Here is an 18,131-nt window from a genome sequence, read left to right as displayed (position 1 = left end):
TTGGAATTTTCCAACATAGAAATTATAAATATATAAATAACCATAACTGAATAACCAGTGCCAGTCACAGCTGCGCTGTGAGCACCTGAAAGGGGAAGCAAAAGGAGAACCTGTCCTTACCATTACTGCCAGACAGGCATTAGAAAGTTCAACTTGAGGGCATTGCCCCATTACAGATCTTGCTGGCAAGGTCAAACAGCCAACAAAAGCTGTGACAATTAGGCTCAATTGGTGGGTGGGCAACGATCCTCTGGACGGAGGAGCATGCCTCACTGAACCCTTAGTGAGAGGCCTTACTCTGCTCCATCATCCCATAGGAACATAGCCAATTGCATGGAGCTACTTTACATATTCGATTTGGTTACCCATCCACTCGTCTGTAACGAGAGAACGGTGAGCCCGACGAACAGCTTCCTGGCCGGCCGTTGTAATTACACGGCCGGCCGGGAGCTCTACATTCAAGCGATCGAGCGTCTCCAGAGACACCAAACATTTGATCACCTCTCAGTCCCTGCATGCAGGAAGTGATGTAGATTACATCACTTCTTGCATTCAGTGTCACTCTCGAGCTACAGAAGCTGATTAAGCAGATCTCTGCTTCATCAGCTTCTTAGCCCCCCATGTAATAGCAAGAAAGTCCCCGCCCCCCACATACACACACAGATATGCGTCGGGTGCGCCTACTATTGGTATTGTACCATATGGCCTAATGTCATACCTGGGAAAGGTCAAAGATTTGGCTTCTCAGCTTGGTACTTTCTTCTTTGGTTTCTTGAGCTTTCTTTTCATCTTTGTTCTACAGTACAGACAAATCCAAACAGAAACCTTAGTTAAAAACACATGCTGATAAGGGTCCGCATGCACAGATGGCATAACCTGTGATCCACACAGCTTTTAAGCAAATATTATTGCCAGCTACAGTAAAATGATTTTTGTACTCCCTGTAAAATCCTATTCTTGGAGTTCATTGAGGGACACAGATGTCATATACTGGTTGCTGCTCCCCACAGAAAATAACAGGGAAAGGAGCAGAGATTTTAGTGCCTCTGTTACAAACTTCACGGGCAAATTTCTCCACAATGACTAAAGCTACAGAGGTTTTGTTTTAAAGTACTTTTCTGCTTATTCAGAATATGTAAATACTTTAGTGTGCAAAGTCTGGGCACAAGTTCACTTTAAGGCAGCTTAAAAGCACTATAATAAAAAGGTACGAAGTAGTGAGCACACAGATAGGAATTTTTACTCACACAAGTGAAAAACCTGCCTAACCGCATAAACTAAATACAGTACATCCACATCACCAAAGAACTCTGGACAATTAGTACTTCACTAGCCTATGACAACATCTCTGTATGCAATGGAAAGCGACTGAACCTCAGACAAGATCGTAAGGATTGTATGAATGATTTGGACACTGTAGCTGGTCATGATACAATTAGGCTAAGCAGGTATTTTCATGAACAGATTTCTTCCTAAAAATATATGCTGAACATTCAAGCCACGCTTGTAGTACAATACAGCACTGAAACAAGGCTTTCTTGTTTTAAGAATAATAAACATCCTTACAAAAGGGGCAGGTTAGCCAAGTAAGCACCGGAACACACACTGCACACAACACTGCCAAGATAACATTTCAGTAATAGCAAACTTCAACCCATACTTTTTTCTTCTGGTTTATAATACCGTAAGTAAGAAGTATGACTTCTGTAAGGATTGAGGGAAGCGACTCCACTGGGCAAACTTGTCCTGAAATAAGTCAATGGTGGATGTGTCTGGGCATGATTCTTACTCTCCATTCACATTAACAGGTCTGTGGAACTGTGCTTGGCTAATGGAACTGTTTATTTAAAAGCTATGGTCACTGCCCAGCAAACTCCCCCCCACCCCCCCACCACCCCCAATTGTACAAGAACCCAATGAAACCAAATGGGAATGTGTGGTAAACACAGGAACAAAATTAGCATCCCCAGTATGCCTGGGTGTGATCGGGGACATATTTAATGTTTGTACCTTGGTATGGACAGGAGAGGATCTGCAGGAGCCAGAGCACTTCACCCATGATCCACTGATTGCAGTTGCAATGCTTTACTAGCATCAATGCAAAATAAATAAAAACAAAATAAATGCACTTTATAAGGAAGTGTGCATTTATTTTTATTTGTTCAGAAAAGTGGACAAACTTCAACCCAAACTTTTTTCTTCTGGTTTATAATACAGTAAGTAAGAAGTATGACTTCTGTAAGGATTGAGGGAAGCAACTCCACTCCACTTAAAAAGTTGTTGAAAGAAAGATCAAAGGGCAGTTGGATTAGACATGCAGGTCTATGGCTTGTGGCTATATTTAGCAAGACTCCCTGATAATTCACTGAAAGAGGATGTATATACAGGTGAAACTCGAATAATTAGAATATCGTGCAAAGTTCATTTATTTCACTAATGCAACTTTAAAGGTGAAACTAATATACGAGATAGACTCATTACATGCAAAGCAAGATCATTCAAGCCGTGATTTGTCATCATTGTGATTATGGCTTACAGCTCATGAAAACCCCAAGAACCCCAAATCCACAACCTCAAAAAAATAGATTATTACATGCAATCAATAAAACAAGGATTGTACATAGAACAATATCGGACCTCTGAAAAGTACAAGCATGCATATGTACTCAGTACTTGGTTTGGGCCCGTTTTGCAGCACTTACTGCAATTACTTTTGCACGATATTCTAATTATTCGAGTTTCACCTGTATTTAAAGGGAAGGTCAGAACTTGTATGAGAATATTTAGATACCTCCATGTAAGGCCAGCTATATGGTAATTTCCAGTGGCTGGGAATGATACCCGAACTCTAGTTAGATTGTTACAAGCTCACGTAATCAAAACCACTAAATACTCAGGGGTCCGTGGATTTCATTAACAGTCTTATGGACCACCTGTGGCTAGCCACCAGAACTACAAATCCCAGCACACCTGGTCAGCCAGGACCTCACTGAAAACTGTAGCAAATTAAAAGAAGAACTACGAGAAGAGTGAAAAAGCACTCATTCTTATAGTTAGAGCCGATGTGTAACACTGCAGCTGTCGCACGTTGGCTCTATAGCTCAAGTACTGAGAGATCACAAACTGCTGATCGTTCAGCTCACAGCTTCTCCCTGCAGAGAGTGGTGACTGTCAGCCACCGCTCCCCGCTGGGATTCCCCCCCCAAGCACAGTTGGCTCTTGATCTAGAGAGGATATTGTTAGGATCTTTCCTGGCTGCAGCACGGCTCACCGCTGTCACCATACAGCTATATGCTGAGTTTTGGGTCACAGGAGGACATTAGTGAATGTCCTCCTGTGACCCAAAAGAGAACTAAAAGCCAACAAAAATGGAGGAGGTTTGGCCATAGCTCTCTTAAGAAAACACAAAAAAGAGCTGGTCTTTTACAGTACACGTTACCTTTGCCATCCTGTCAATCCTGACCTGCAGGTCTGACTTTTCAGTCTCATGTTTCCTTTGTAACTCCTGTAGAGCAGCTTCAAGTCTTTGCTGTTGCTGAAGAAAAAAAAAACAAATAAAAAATTCAGCAAGTTTTTCCCTTTCATACACAGAGAAATGAATGTGCATGCTAAATATGGTATAAAATGTGGAATATAACATGGGTGCAAAAAATGAAAAAAGGGCCTCAGTCATGAAGGGGTTAAACATAAATAAAACCAAGAAAAAGTAGTAGGTGTAATGGTATTTCGCAGTCATCTGAATTTAGTACAAAAAGATTATCTGTGTAAACTTCTACCATTACAAACACCACCGTGTTTAAAACCATTTAAAACATCACATCTGTAAAAACAACAAACCTCACCATGGATCAAAAACAGAATGGGATCAGGAACCCACCGCTTGGGAGGTACAGGTGCTGTGTATAGCGTGTTGGCTACGACTAAAGCCCAGTGTTGGGGGCGGAAACATGTAAGTATTTGTTTGCTGCTTTTTATGCCTTTTTGCAAGTAAAGTATTGGATGGATGGATCCCCTTGCGAGTGACTGTTTTTTACCTATTGCTGCGTGTAGCCGCCTGTACATCATATGCTAGGACGCATGGATATGCAAGTTCAGGTTAACGTGCAGCTGCGTCCTATAAGAGATGTAAAGGACGGAATATTCTTACTTTGTCCTGGGAGTGACGTCCCCTTTTCACTGTTCTCCCGTCATGTCTGCCTGAATCATCATGAGTGATAAGTGGTGTTCCAGAGGTACCTCACATGGCATACCTATGTTTATCGGAGGGTGCATGTGTTTGCTAGCTGACCAAGTTGAAAGGATTCCTACAGCCGGGTATTCACGGTTCTATTTTTTTCATTCAATCTGCGGGCTGAACGAAAAAAAATAGAACAGATTCCTCCATCAACACTCACAAGCATGGACAGATAAATCCCCCCTCTGCTTCCTTTGTATTCTGACAGCAGCCGCTGTCAGAATACCTGAATGGAGCTAGCCGCTGAATCTCTCGCCGATCGTTGCAGGGAGACACGCCAAGCCGGTCCCAGGCAGGTTGTTTGTTGAAGGGGACAGCGCCGCACCGTACAAACGATCCGGCGGGTGTATAGACGTCAGATTGCTTGTACATTAACAGCCATGTTCTTGTTTTAACCACTTCTGTGGGTCGCCGTATATAGAAGTATTGCGCTCTGGAAGTGGTTAAGGAAGGGCAAAATTAATGTTATAATAACCCCATGCAGCCAATCAGATTAGTTGTGACAGACAAGTAAGCTTTCACTGACTTTTCTAGATTCCTACTGCTCTTTGACCTACTGATTAAGCCATTAACCATATTGCTATGTTTTGCAACGAATATAAAACATTTTACTGTCTAACTATTAAGGTTAAAAATCAGAGGTCTTAGTTGCCTAACTTTGGCAAAATATGTGGAAGCCACACTGCCTCGTCAATGCCCCTCTGTAAAGTAAAGGCGCCACCAGTGTGTCAATGAGAGAACGCGCGACAATGCGAATGCTTTGGAGCGTGGTCCCACACACAGCAAGTGTGAACGGGGCCCAAAATTTAACAAATTTGCTAAAATATTCTATATTGGGACCAGTTTACATAAAAAGCTTTACAAACAGAACAGTTGCCTTAAATATTATATTTTTGCAGCATACCGGGGGCTTGGGCTCACCTCTCCACGAATTTGATTTTCAGCTTTGGCCAAATGCTGCTGTAATTCTTCTTCAAGTTCTCCCATTTGCATGGCTGTCGTCTCCTCAGTCCTAGGAAAAATCACAATGTAAAATGATTTGAGGACCTACAGCTGAGTGATGCACAAATAAGATACATTTTTGTTAATAGTTGAATGCATTTTTACGATTTACTCCTATGTTTAGGATCACTTTGAGGCCCCGTTCACATTGAGCGATTTATCGCGCGGTAACTCCCGCGATATCGCGGCTATTTACCGCACGATATCGCTCTTCAATGCTTTGCAATGGGGCAAAGGGTTCTGCTGTCGCGGGTCATGTGTCGCTACAGCAGGACCCTTTTTGGAGCCGATTTTGCCGCGATTCCAGCTTGCTCAATGCAAGCATTTGCGCGATATCGCGCTACAAATTGCGCAAAATGCAAATCGCGCTACAAACGCGCGATTTGTGAATCGCGCAGTGTGAATGGGGCCTAAAGATAAGTGTTAGGGTTAAGTTTAGAATTCAGGGGGTAACAACCCAAATGTTGATGCTGGGGTATATGTTTTAAGTATTAAGGTCAGATTACATATCAAATTTAAGGGATATGTTAAATTAAAGGGTGCACATTAAGGGAAATAAATAGAACTAGTCAAGAATAATAATTGTAATAATCTAAATCTCTACTCCTCTGATGATAGCGCCATCTTAGCCTCTGTTTAGATCTGCAGTTGCTATGGTGCTGCACATGTGATCAGCTATGACACCAGCCATTTGAGGACCCTAAAGTTTGGTTGAGAGCCGACATAAGCAAATTGGTAATTGTGACAGTTCTCACTAGACACATACACTACGCATGTGCTAATAGGCAGAACAATGAAACACTGCAGAAAACAATATTAGTATGTTTCATTTAGTGCGACAGGTTTCACCTGTGTGATTTGAAGCGCTTAGGCCCTCGCATAACAATGCAAGGCAAGAGGAATCCCGTTATTTTCGACAGGGTCTGTTTACACCTGTGCATTGAGCTGCAGTGCAACTTTGAAAAAGGTGCAGGCGATCCTTTTGGTGTCTGCGCTATTTTTTTCTGACTGCACCGGATCGGAACGCAGGCACTGTTGTGCCACGCGTTCTGGTGCGGGCGATCGCACTGTAGCTGGAGGGCGTGGCTGCGGTGCCATTGGCTTCAATGCACTGCTATACCCCCTCACGCCCCAAAACAAAGTGAGCCGGGCTGGAACGCACTGTGGCTGGTGTGAACTAGCCCTTAGTGTCTTGTGGGCCCCATAGACTTCAATAGGAGTGCATGAAAAATGCTGGTCACAAGCATTTTTGTGCACCAAGCACATAAGCCCCATCGCCTAGAATCCTATACCTCATTTCACTTTCCTTGGCCACAACAAATGCATAATACATAAAAAGCACACAAAAAAACCCCCAAAATGTTAAATCCTTAGTCTCCATTCACGCTTTCATAAAAAAACAAATTGGTTGGGGGGGGGGGGGGGCCAGGTTTGGTTCCACTTTACGCTTAAAAAGCAAAGTGCAGTAGCTGCAGGGTAGCTGCGTGTGCGGTTATTTTCTTGTGTTCTCACCCTGACAGAGCAGGAATATCAGGCTGTTAGGCTTTCATGGAGGCTGACCTGTCCCCAGTTTGAGCTCAGGGCTGACAACTTACATTCTTTCAAAGTGATATTAAAAAAAGAACTATGAGGTGAGTGATTTTCACTCATCCTCATAGTTCGAGCCAACGTGTGACAATAAAATTCTCACACGTCGGCTCAATAGATCGGGAAGTAAGTGAACACATACCATTGCTCGCTCACTTCTCGATCCTGTCCCTGCAGAGAGCCGTGACCGTCATTTACGGCTCCCTGCAGGGATTTCCCCCCCTCCCCGCTCCGATCCTCCAGAGCTGGCTGGAGGAACGAACGGGGGAGGGAGCGGGTACAGCTGGCTCTGCCTCTAGATAGGCAGAGCCCACTGTCAATCACACAGCTGGGTGGATCTTACAGTAATGTCGGGATCGTCCCGGCTGCAGCGGTCTCAGTATACCGCGAGCTGTAGCTTGCGGTATACTGAGCTTAGGGTAACGGGAGGACGCTAGTTTATGTCCTCCCGTGACCCTGAGGAGAACTATGGGGAAAAACACTGACCCCATAGTTCTCCTTTAAGCTATTTCAAATGCTGATTAAATCACTCTCAACTGATGCTGCTTCTTGAGGTTTAAAAGTTTGAGTTTCCTGCAGAATCAGCTGGTCACTGAGCACTGGTTCTGACTTCTTGTTTTTAGAGTGACTCCTTTCTCAAGCAGAGTGCCATGCAGTCACCCTTGTGTGTGCTAGCAAGCTGTGTGTGTCTCCACAAACACCAATACACAGCAAATCAAGCTACTCCCCTACCCCCTGGTCCTCTCTCCAAGCTAGTAGATAAATAGTTACTGGAGTCTGCACTGTCCTTTGTGATTTTGTACTCGGCAGGTAGTTCAGGGAAGCTGAGCTGAGAGACTTGGAAGCAGGTGTTCAGAAACATGATAATTGTAAGTGTTTGGGCAAAAATGTAAAGCAATGCTGTGTGTGTATATATAATTTATATATAAAAAAAAATTTTTTTCTTAATCTCAATTCCTATTTGAAAATAAAAAAAAAAAAAAAAGTTCTGTAATTTTTCCTAATTATAATAAAAAATAAAAACCTCAGTGGTGATTAAATACCACCAAAAGAAAGCTCTATCTGTCCCTAAAAAAATGGTATAAAATTCATTTCAGTACAGCGTTGCATGACGGAATAAATGTCAGTCAAAGTACTGCAGCGCTGAACACTGAAAAATGGCCTGGCCAGGAAGGGGGTCTAAACACCTGGTCTTGAAGTGGTTAATGTAGTCTTGATAGTACCATTGTTATACTTTTTTGTCTGTCTTTTTTGACTGTCTGTTATTAGTACCGAGCTCAAGCAAGAAACAGGATGGCCTTACAGCCTGACACTTCGGGGGTCATTTATAAAGCGGCACACCTGGAACCGTAAAAATTTTAAGGCAGCTGTATCTTTGCAATGTAAATCGGTGGCAAGGGAGGCAAGTCTGAATTCACTTCTTTGCTGGGGACATTTTGTTTTCCATTTCTATTGTAGTGACAGAGTCGCTTTCAGCATTTTTTTTAGAGAAGTAATGGAGTCTGATTTAAGCTGGTCATACACTGGTAGATTTTCACACTGGTAGATTTTCACACAAACGTTCATATGGAAAATCTCATCAGAACATGCGATAATGTCATCAGAGATCTGACTAATGTCATTTGAATGTTATATGCAAACAATATTTAGATTTTGGCTATGAATGGCATTTCTCGAACGAAAACCACATTGGCTTTTCATTTAATTTCATTTGTTTGAGAAAGATTTTCCATCCTGCGCCTTCATTTTTTTTTTTTTTTGTCGCTGTGGTTGAAAAAAAAAGTGGATTTGACCTCATTAACTATTAGTAAATTTAAAGACATTCTACTGACATATGGCAAGCTTTAGTGCAGGGGCAGACAAATTAAAATGGAATTTCAGAGCCAGTCTGTCCAATCCAGGAAGATTTTTTTTTTTTTTTTAAAGGAGCCAGCTTCCTTGATAACTAAAAAAACCCTCAAATGTTAGAGGCACCAGCTGTAAATGTAATGAGCAATGGCTGCCCAGCTCCTGGAATTCTGCCCTGATTTATTGTTAGGATTATTTATCATCCGTAAAGACAAAAAGGGAGAATGGGAAAAGTTTTAATAAAAAGGTGTTAAAGATAAAATATCTTTTCCTGCAAGTTCTGTGTTCAGAATTGTCAATGCAATGATGCAACATATTGTTCTGGATCACCGACTTAAATGAAAGCTGTGGAAGATCCTCAGCAGGAAAGGAATAGATGTCATCACTGTGAAAGCATTGAACTTAATGAGTATCATAATACCTCTCATGCAGTTCCCTGCTCCATTTCTTCACGGATGAAAGAGCACATTTCTCGGGTATAGTCACAAGGATTTTACAGAACGTCAGCACATTAAACCATTAAAGTAAACAAAGATTTTCAACACAAGACAAATCAGATTTTTATAAAGAGGCCTGATACACAATAAAATAATAAAGTCTAACCCCTGGTCACACATTCTAAATAGACTATGATGGCATGACGTAGACAATTAAACACGATAGAAGTAATCGTTTGTTCTTGCAAGAAGAAAATGTTCAGTTCAAATCAAGATAAAAGATCAAAAAGAGTTCCAGTCAGCCATGTCCTGTTTTCACGCTGTGCTCTCAACACAACATTCCAGTAAATGCCCCTTTTAACAGAGACATCACATCAGATGACCTCTTATTATAGTATGTTTGGTTGCCATGATCTCCGTCCAGTACCAGAGATTAGCAGGTTCTATCCAGCTTGCCCCCCACAACATAAATACACAAACCTTTTGAGGATAGATTCTAACTTTTCAGTGTTAAGTCGCTGCGTGCGGAAATCATAGGACATGTTTTCAATCAGCTTTTCATATTGTTGAAGGAGTCCGGGCACAGGGACCCCCTGGATTTCCTGGTACAAGTTCCACAGATGTTCTCTTGTATCACTACAAGAAAATAAAAGAAGTATATAGATGTAAAACTGCACAAAACTACACCAAAATACATAGATTACTCATCTTGACATATTCTCTCTGTGCGAGTATGGCAATAGCAATTTCAGAACCATTAAAAAAAAAAGGAGTGAAATTTACAATATTATAACTTTGTATCTTATAGAGAGATAATCATACAGCAATATGCATGCGTTAATTGCACCTACTGTGTGTTATCAGTGCGGTGGGTGCGCTGCCATTCATTTGAATGGCATCCCAAATGCACCTCCTGCCTGCAATGTGATTGATTGCACTGTAGCGCACAGTACCGCAATAATGTGCATTGTGGTGGAATTAAGAAAAAAGTAGTGCATGCGTTACTTTTTTTTTTAATGGCACGACAATGCACAGTATAGTGGCGCTATTGATTGCATTGCGTGCGGTGTGTTTGATGTGCCATTCAAATGAATGGCAACACATTGCACCACTCGCATGGTAGGTGTATTGCGTGGTACCATGCGTTACTTGCATGGATCCAGTGTGAATGGGCCCTGAATGTCAATGACACCATAGAAGAAAGGGGGATATTATTGCTGCCACTGTCACTAAGGGCGTTCTCCACTTTTGGATACTCTGTGTTCTTTATATATCTCTAGAAATTAGGACAGTGGCAAGATTACAAATTTTTCTTAGTCTTCTACTACCCTGCATAAAATACATAAAAGATGCATGAAATTCGAAAAGGCAGGGTCGCTTCTTACATAAAGCATCTAATATTACCATCAACAAAGTTTCCAATTCACATATGCTACCTTTATAAAAAAAAAAAAAAAAAAAAGACCTTTTTCTGCGGCGTCAGGAAATAAACACATGTAAAAACAACTCCAAATGAAGCTTATTTATACAACAAAGTCCAAATCCCATTCGCACTGCCACGGTCTCAAAACCACAAGGTATATGTGGTGCCCAGGTGACCACACGGATGGCGCCGTGCAAAACACTGATAGTAAATAAAAGTAATTCACCGGAACACACTTGAAGGGTTTTTAAAGTATTCATATGTTAATTCAACACTCAATGTCACATACTGTCATACAGTGCTAACGTTTCGGGTCCGCACAGGGATCCGTCATCAGAGCGACAGTGACGCTCTGATGAAGGATCCCTGGGCGGATCCGAAACGTTAGCGCCGTATGACAGTATGCGACATTGGGTATTGAATAAACATCAATACTTTAAAAACCCTTCAAGTGTGTGCCGGTGAATTACTTTTATTTGCTTATTTATACAAGTCTTGTCTAGAAAACCAAACCTTCTGCTGAAGGTAAACTGTTTGTTGAATGCGTTAATTGCCAATGATTGCACGCTGCTTGCGTTCTTAATAGAGAGGTAATAAACTGGGATTATGAGTTGTATCAACACAGTAAAACAAAAAGGACTCAAAAGCAGGCTGTGACTGAAGAATGTGGGCGATGGCACTTTCCTTTTATCTTCATTAAACAGGTGTAACGCATGAGGCCACTTTTACATTGCTCCAGCACAGTCAGAAATACCGGTGCTGACATCTCCCCAAATGTTTGCAGTCTAGGTGGAGGATTATAGCAGTGACTCACTGACATGTGACTCAGTCTTACAGGCATTTGGCCAAACATACTCCATCACATAAGCCTCATTCAGTGCAAATGTTATATGCTCATACATATTTTTTGGATTATTCTAGATGTTTAGATAAATTCGTCCCATTTTAGGTTAGTAAGACCAGAATGAAGCTTCCTGGTGCTGACAGGTAAAGCATGAGTTTTGTTGATCCATGCATCTACAGTTTACTAAAAAGTATTCCGAATGTCTATAGACTCCAATAAAGCATGAGAATTCTCGACTGCACAGCATTGATATAAACTATTGCCGCTGTCTTATGACTGTTAGTGGGATTGCCGACTAGTCAATGTGAGCTGCTATACTGGTTATAAGCACCCATGACAATTGACTTGACAGTGCTGTAGTTACAATTATCATGAGTCCAAAGCCATACAAGGGTTTACATTAATTTCCCTTTTAAAAAAACCCATGATGACTCGTGGCACAGTATTGATGATTTATGGTGAGGTGGTTGGAAAATCAACTGCATAAAAGAGACACCTCAGAACGAGGTAGACAAAAGGAACTTAAAGTCAGTAAACAAAATGTAAAAGACAACAGGGCCTTTAAATTAGGGAGGGAAGGAAGGAAGGAAGTTATACGGAGTTTTGGGTCACAGGAGGATGTTAATAAATGCTCTCTTGTGACCCTAAAGAGAACTATGGAATAAAAGTTACCCCATAGTTCTCTTTAAAATGACCCTTTTATCACATATATCCACCTGCTTCACTATGCCCCATGTTGTACTTGCATTTGTTATATTATTAGAAATGAAATTCAACATGATAAAATTGTCATATTTCTTTATTTATTGTCTCTTTGTCAGCTAGAGCCACCCACATCTCTTTGTTCCATATTTTTTTTGTATTTTAGAATTGACTAATGGTGGCTAAAATGAAGGAGACATGTGAGATGTAAATGAGACTTCTGTTATAAGGAAGCTTTACTGTACTATGCGCTAAATTGGCCGGATGGCATTTTGATTCCTTTAGTCCCCTCTCACCATTACCTATACAGTATACTGTCTTGTACTATTATAAAAAAAGGTAACATTATAATATACTATGTCTCCTTTTAAAGTCCCGTTATCAGTGTATCTACCTGCTTCATCAGGCCTTATATTTTACTTGAATTTTTTATTATTAGAAAACACAAATCCAATTATGTGATGCAGTCAGTCATTCTCAACCAGGGTTACATAGAAGTCTAGGGTTCCTTCTGAAGTTGCTAGGGGTTCCTTGAGCGGTGGCTAATTGAACTTCCATTTGATGGTGCTTTTTTTTGTTTAAATATATTTGTATTACACTTAAATTCAATATAATTTACATAGTACATTTTTATGAAATTTTTTTTTTTTTTTTTTCATTTGATGGTGCTTGCATAGTTCCAAGGCCAAAGCACTGCTGCATGACACCAAAGATATTTTTAGCAGTCTGTATGGATGGCATTCTTCCTACTAGCCACCAATGTAAGGTGCAATCTCCCCACTGACCCCTCAATGAATTAGTTTTAGCAGGGGTTCTCTAAACCTGGAAAAACATTTTTCAAGGGTTTCTCTGGGGTAAAAAGGTTGGGAAAGGCAGCTTTGACATGATAGAAGTGACTCAGCCTCTTAGGCTAGATCTTATTGCTAAAACACGGAACATAGGAGGAACATAGCTTATTTCACAAAAACATAGACAATAGAGCAAAATATGTGCTGTAGGGCATTTTGGTTGCCTCACTGTACAGCAGGCCATAGACATTGGAATGCTGTTGGCTATACATACATGATCTTATTATGTCTCCTGGGCCAGCTACTCCACAAATAGGAGCGTTCTAGTCATATGAACGCTCCTCTTGGGCAATAGAAGAGGGAGTGGAGGCACTTGCAGACAGTCCCTGCTCTAGAAAAACCAGCACAGAGACTGGTCAACGTTTTGTAACCCGCCCTAGAGAATGATTGCCAACCAAAATGCCTAAAAAATGTATTGGGAGAATGTCATTTAATATCTCTGGGTACCTTTAGTTATGGAAAAAAGTCTCAATAGAGAAATGTCATTCAAGAAGCCAGAACACCTACAGCACATTTCTGGTTAGCAGCATCCAAACATTTTTTAAATGTTGTAAAGTAAATGTGTTGTAAAGTAGCCACCACTACATGCTCTACTAATTAATAAACTAAACATGACATTGTAGTCTATCACAGGAGTGGGCTTGGAGCGGTGCCTACTTTACAACACACACAGGGACCATGGGGAACAAAAGTAGCCACCCTCCAGAAGGAAGGACAGTGTCAGCACCAATTCAGAGATGATTTGAGGGTCTACAGTTGAGTGATACACTAATAAGGATACATTTTTGTTAATAGTTAAGGTACTTGAATGTATTTTTAAGATTTAACTCCTGATTTCACACTGAGTTATGACTTTAAAGGATAATTAAAGCCCCCCCTGACACAAGGTAAGTCAATGCAGGCAGCGTGCACCCGCATAGACTTTGTGGGACAGGAAGAGACAGGAGTCAACGCTGGATCAGAGACCAGCACCAGCTCTGGAGGGACTCCTGAAAACTACAGGAAAAAAAGAAGATTGGATCAAGAGGCATCATTTAAGGTAAAACCTTACACTAGCATGGGGGGGATTTTTTGCCTTTAATGTCACTTAAAACAGGCAGGAAAGTTCATGTTACAGGCAGGATGCTGTAGCTGTAAGGCTGGGTTCAGCTGGGCGTACGGAATATGTGCGTTTCATGCTGCGCGGTTTTACCGTGATTTGCGGTAAAAGAAACGCGCAACAAATGTGCGTTTACGAAGGCTATCCAGCTGTATCCTAATGGATATGCGTGGAAAATATGCCCCAAAGAAGCTCCTGTACTTCTTGGGGCGTAGGGCATTTTCCAGCGCGTTCCTACGCGCTGAAATACGCCCAGGTGGGAACCATGCCCATAGGCAATTATTGGTTTTCACATGCAGAGCATTTTACAGCGCGTCTACGCGCTGTAAAACGCCCAGGTGTGAACCAGGCCTCATAGATCTCCCTTATTCTTGACCATTAAGAATCCTTATTTAATTTAAATAAATAAATAAATAAAATGTAAATTTTAAAACATGTTGCAGAAAATCCCATTCAAAAACATAAAACACATATACGTATGTATCTATTCTTCCACCATTATACAGAATGTGTGTTTTTGTTTTGTGAGCACACTTTTCAGTGTCAGGAGAGTCATGGTTTCTTAAAATAAACAGGTTGATATCTTCCTGTCACCTGCCTTCTGACAGAAGAGAAAAACTATGTATAGCTAACAAATAAACATATAAAATAAAACTGCAGCCAGGGTAAGTAGCAGACATTTGGTTACAGTGTATCTTCAGCTAGAACAGAGCAAGGAAGGTCTGGAACCTTTGTCTTGTAGTTACTGCTGGCTGGAGCTCTGTTAGATATTTTCCCTTTACTTTTGTCCCGGGGTAGTTCGAAGGCTAGAATACACGTCGGCTTTTTATTGCTGTCCATGTCCCTAGGGCAGATTATTTCCTCACTTCGAAACCGTTGACACTGTAAAGGTAAGGGCCAATTCACACTTTGCCATTCTAGTGCATTGCATTAAGGCACTCCATTCAAATGAATGTGCTGCCAATAAAAGATACCATGCAGCATTTTTTTTCCTGGCACTGCACAACACATGGTAGTACATTACGGTGCATTGTAGTAAAATCCACTGAATGTGCATCAGAGGTCAATGGGGTGCCATTTCAAATGAATAATAGTGCCAAAACAAGGTTTTGGGAGTCTAAAAGTATTCTCTTGATTCCACAACAAAGCAAATAATAATTCAACCTGTTGTGGGAGCCAGAAAATTCCCCTTCATCAGGGTTGAAACAATTGTCTCAGAGTTCCGGAACAAATCGGATCCGGGGTGAAGATATGCAGGAGAACATCCAGTGAAAGCTAGTGCCAAAAGATTCATATTTTTGCCACTGGAACTAGCATTCGCTGGAAGAAAAGAAAACAAAAACTTTGAACTTCTAAAACATGATTTTGACGGTTCTCACTAACCCTATTACACATGGATATTGAATCCAGGGGACCCCTGCATGTGAGTAGCCCCCTGCTTGGTGGGGAGCTGCATAACCCAAGCCACCAAGCACAAATAATTCAGAAGAGCTGTGTTCCAGCACCTCGTTTCCACCTTTTCATGATTTAAAATGAAATGGGAATGATAAATCTCCAGAGGAATTAATTTCAAAATCACGCACCTCTCCAGATAAAATGCGTATTACCACAAAGCAACACACTGAGGAGGCCTGAATGGGCCTTAAAAGAAGAGAAACCTCTCTTCCCAGATAGCAGTAAAAACCCAATGGGTGTTCCAATCCTTCCCCACAGTATTCAAAATTAGTAGAATTGGCATACACCAATTTGTTAATAATCTTTTGTTCTTGTCTGAAAAATTTCCCTTGAATTACTGCATCAATGGATACGGGAGGAGGAGGAAGTAAAGATAAATCTCTAAAACATGTACAAATACTAACCTCTGCATCTGTAGTAACATGCACGGTCAAAATAAAAGGCCTCCTTTTCACTGTTGCTACATTACAGAAAGCAGAGTGAAATAGATATTCATGCATTTGTAATGGAGTCCACAGTTGCTTTATAAATCCAGTGGGTGCTTTTACCAGCTGGCACTTATCTGCAACAGAAATAAGGGTTTTGGATGGGCAGCTTTTTTGTGTTGGCAGTCATATTCAAGACATATTGTCAATTATTACACCAATTTCATTGTTAAATTTGTATGTCATAACTAGGGATGCACCGATACTAGTATTGGTACCGATGCCTAGTATTTGGGCGAGTAATCATACTTGCCCAAATGCTCCGATACCTGAACTTCCGGTCAGAAGGAGATCTACCTCTGACTGGCAGTGCTGAGGGAGCATGGAGCCGGCTTTTTTTACAATCAGGAAGGCGAATGGGGGGTTATGACCCACCTCCCGGGTTCCCAATTGGCTAGGAAGCTGGCTTCATTTGTTGCTAGGCAGCCTGACCAATCAGGAAGCCAGATGGCACCTCATGACCTGCTGCCCGGCTTCCTGATTAATTAGGAAGCCAGGCAGCCTTGGCAAGTGAAACCGGTCTCTTTTGATATAACATCGGCTTCCCAGGCAATTAGGAAGCCAGGCGGCAGGTTATGCCTGGCTTCTTGATAATCGTGGCACACGGCACAGTTATCGGTACTCCGCAAGCACCGGGAATAAAAAAAATAAAATCGGTACTCAATAACGAAAACCTGGCATCGGTGCATCCCTAGTCATAATCGAGAAGAAAACAGGTGACTTTCAATGTAGCACCCAAGAAAGATCTATGCAACAAAAAGATTCTGTAGTAAAAAACTAAAAAACAAATATTATAAGATATGAAAAACATAGATATACAATATATGCAGTCTCTTTTTTTGAGACCATAACGGTATTCAGCACATTATATTTATTATCCCCTTGGATTTTATCCACTTTTTCTGGACCATTAAAGAGAATACTCACTCATAGTTTCATGGTCTATATAATCTATATTTGTGATGTAGTAGAAAAAAAATAAAAAAGTTATGTTGATCCCCTTAAGACAAAGCTTTGTGAAATAACACCAGTATTCTCAGCTTGTAGTTGATGATCAGCAAAAGGGAGGCAAAACATGCTAAAATATGCTGCCTCTTCAAAATTTATATCTATTTTCCATCCAGAGCTGCTATCATTTTTTCACCAAGATCTTGTAGTGATGATGGGAGAGTCGGACCACTGCGTAAAGTCTTCTCAAGCACATGCCAAAGATTCTCAATGGGGTTAAGGTCTGGACTCTGTGGTGTCCAATCCATGTGTGAAAATGATGTCTCTGCTCCCTGTACCACTCTTTCACAATCTGAGCCCGATGAATGCTGGCATTGTCATATTGGAATATGTCCATGCCATCAGTATATTCAGGTAATCAGCTGACCTCATTTTTCGGGCACATATTGTTGAACTCAGACCTGACCAACTGAAGCAACCAAGATCATACCACTTAACCAATGGAAGGATCTTAGCTACAGTATTTGCCAAATCCAGGTGGTGACTTTTTTTGGTCAGGCAGTGTATACATTTACTACATCATATACAAAAATATACAAACTAGGGATGCACCAATTTCGTCTTTTCGGTATCGAGTACCGATATGTTTTTTCAGGTACTCGCCGTTAACGAGTAGCGATGCCGTGCACCCAGATTATCAGGAAGTCGGGCGGTGGATCATGACCCAGCGTCCTGATTGCCTGTGAAGCCGGCTCCATGCTCCCTCAGCACTGCCGGTCAGAGGGAGTTCTCGCTCTGACCAGAGGTTCCAGTATCGGAGCATTTGGGCTAGTACGTGTACTCTCCCAAATACTTGGTATCGGTGCATCCCTAGAAAAAACCTTTGTAAGGCTTTTTGCGATCCGTTTCCCATTGGGTAGATTTTTCTTCAGTGCACTGTAACAACGCATATAATTCAGAAAGCACCTGCTAGATAAAAGCATTCAATGTACCATTCATAGCTAAAACACTGAATACTCGTACTCGGCCAAATACTCGGTATTGGCACAGATACCAATACTAGTATCTATACATCCCTAATACAAACCATATGAGTGAAGGTTTGAGCAAGTATTCTCCAACAGTCCTGCAGAACCATATTGAAAAAAGTCTCAAAACAAGGTCGACCTTCTAACAGAATAATAATGTAATATGCTGAATCGCTAAGAAACTCCCCCCC

At 41.3% G+C, this 18,131-nt stretch overlaps 1 protein-coding gene across 1 annotated transcript in view; it reads right to left on the bottom strand.

Annotated features, from left to right (window-relative positions):
- Nucleotides 1-18,131, bottom strand: part of LOC108795623 (ras and EF-hand domain-containing protein-like) — a 48,017-nt gene that overhangs the window by 20,707 nt on the left and 9,179 nt on the right. The window contains exons 2-5 of the mRNA XM_018566911.1: nt 9,589-9,744; nt 5,156-5,246; nt 3,440-3,535; nt 719-796 (exon numbers count right to left, since the gene is read on the bottom strand). Of these exons, the coding sequence (XP_018422413.1) occupies nt 719-796; nt 3,440-3,535; nt 5,156-5,246; nt 9,589-9,744 (421 nt within the window). The remainder of the gene's footprint in view (nt 1-718; nt 797-3,439; nt 3,536-5,155; nt 5,247-9,588; nt 9,745-18,131) is intronic.

This window comes from Nanorana parkeri, unplaced genomic scaffold (assembly GCF_000935625.1).
Source record: "Nanorana parkeri isolate BGI_ZX_2015 unplaced genomic scaffold, ASM93562v1 scaffold987, whole genome shotgun sequence".
In the NCBI taxonomy this organism is placed as follows: domain Eukaryota; kingdom Metazoa; phylum Chordata; class Amphibia; order Anura; family Dicroglossidae; genus Nanorana; species Nanorana parkeri.
This window is presented reverse-complemented; position numbering and strand designations above follow the sequence as displayed.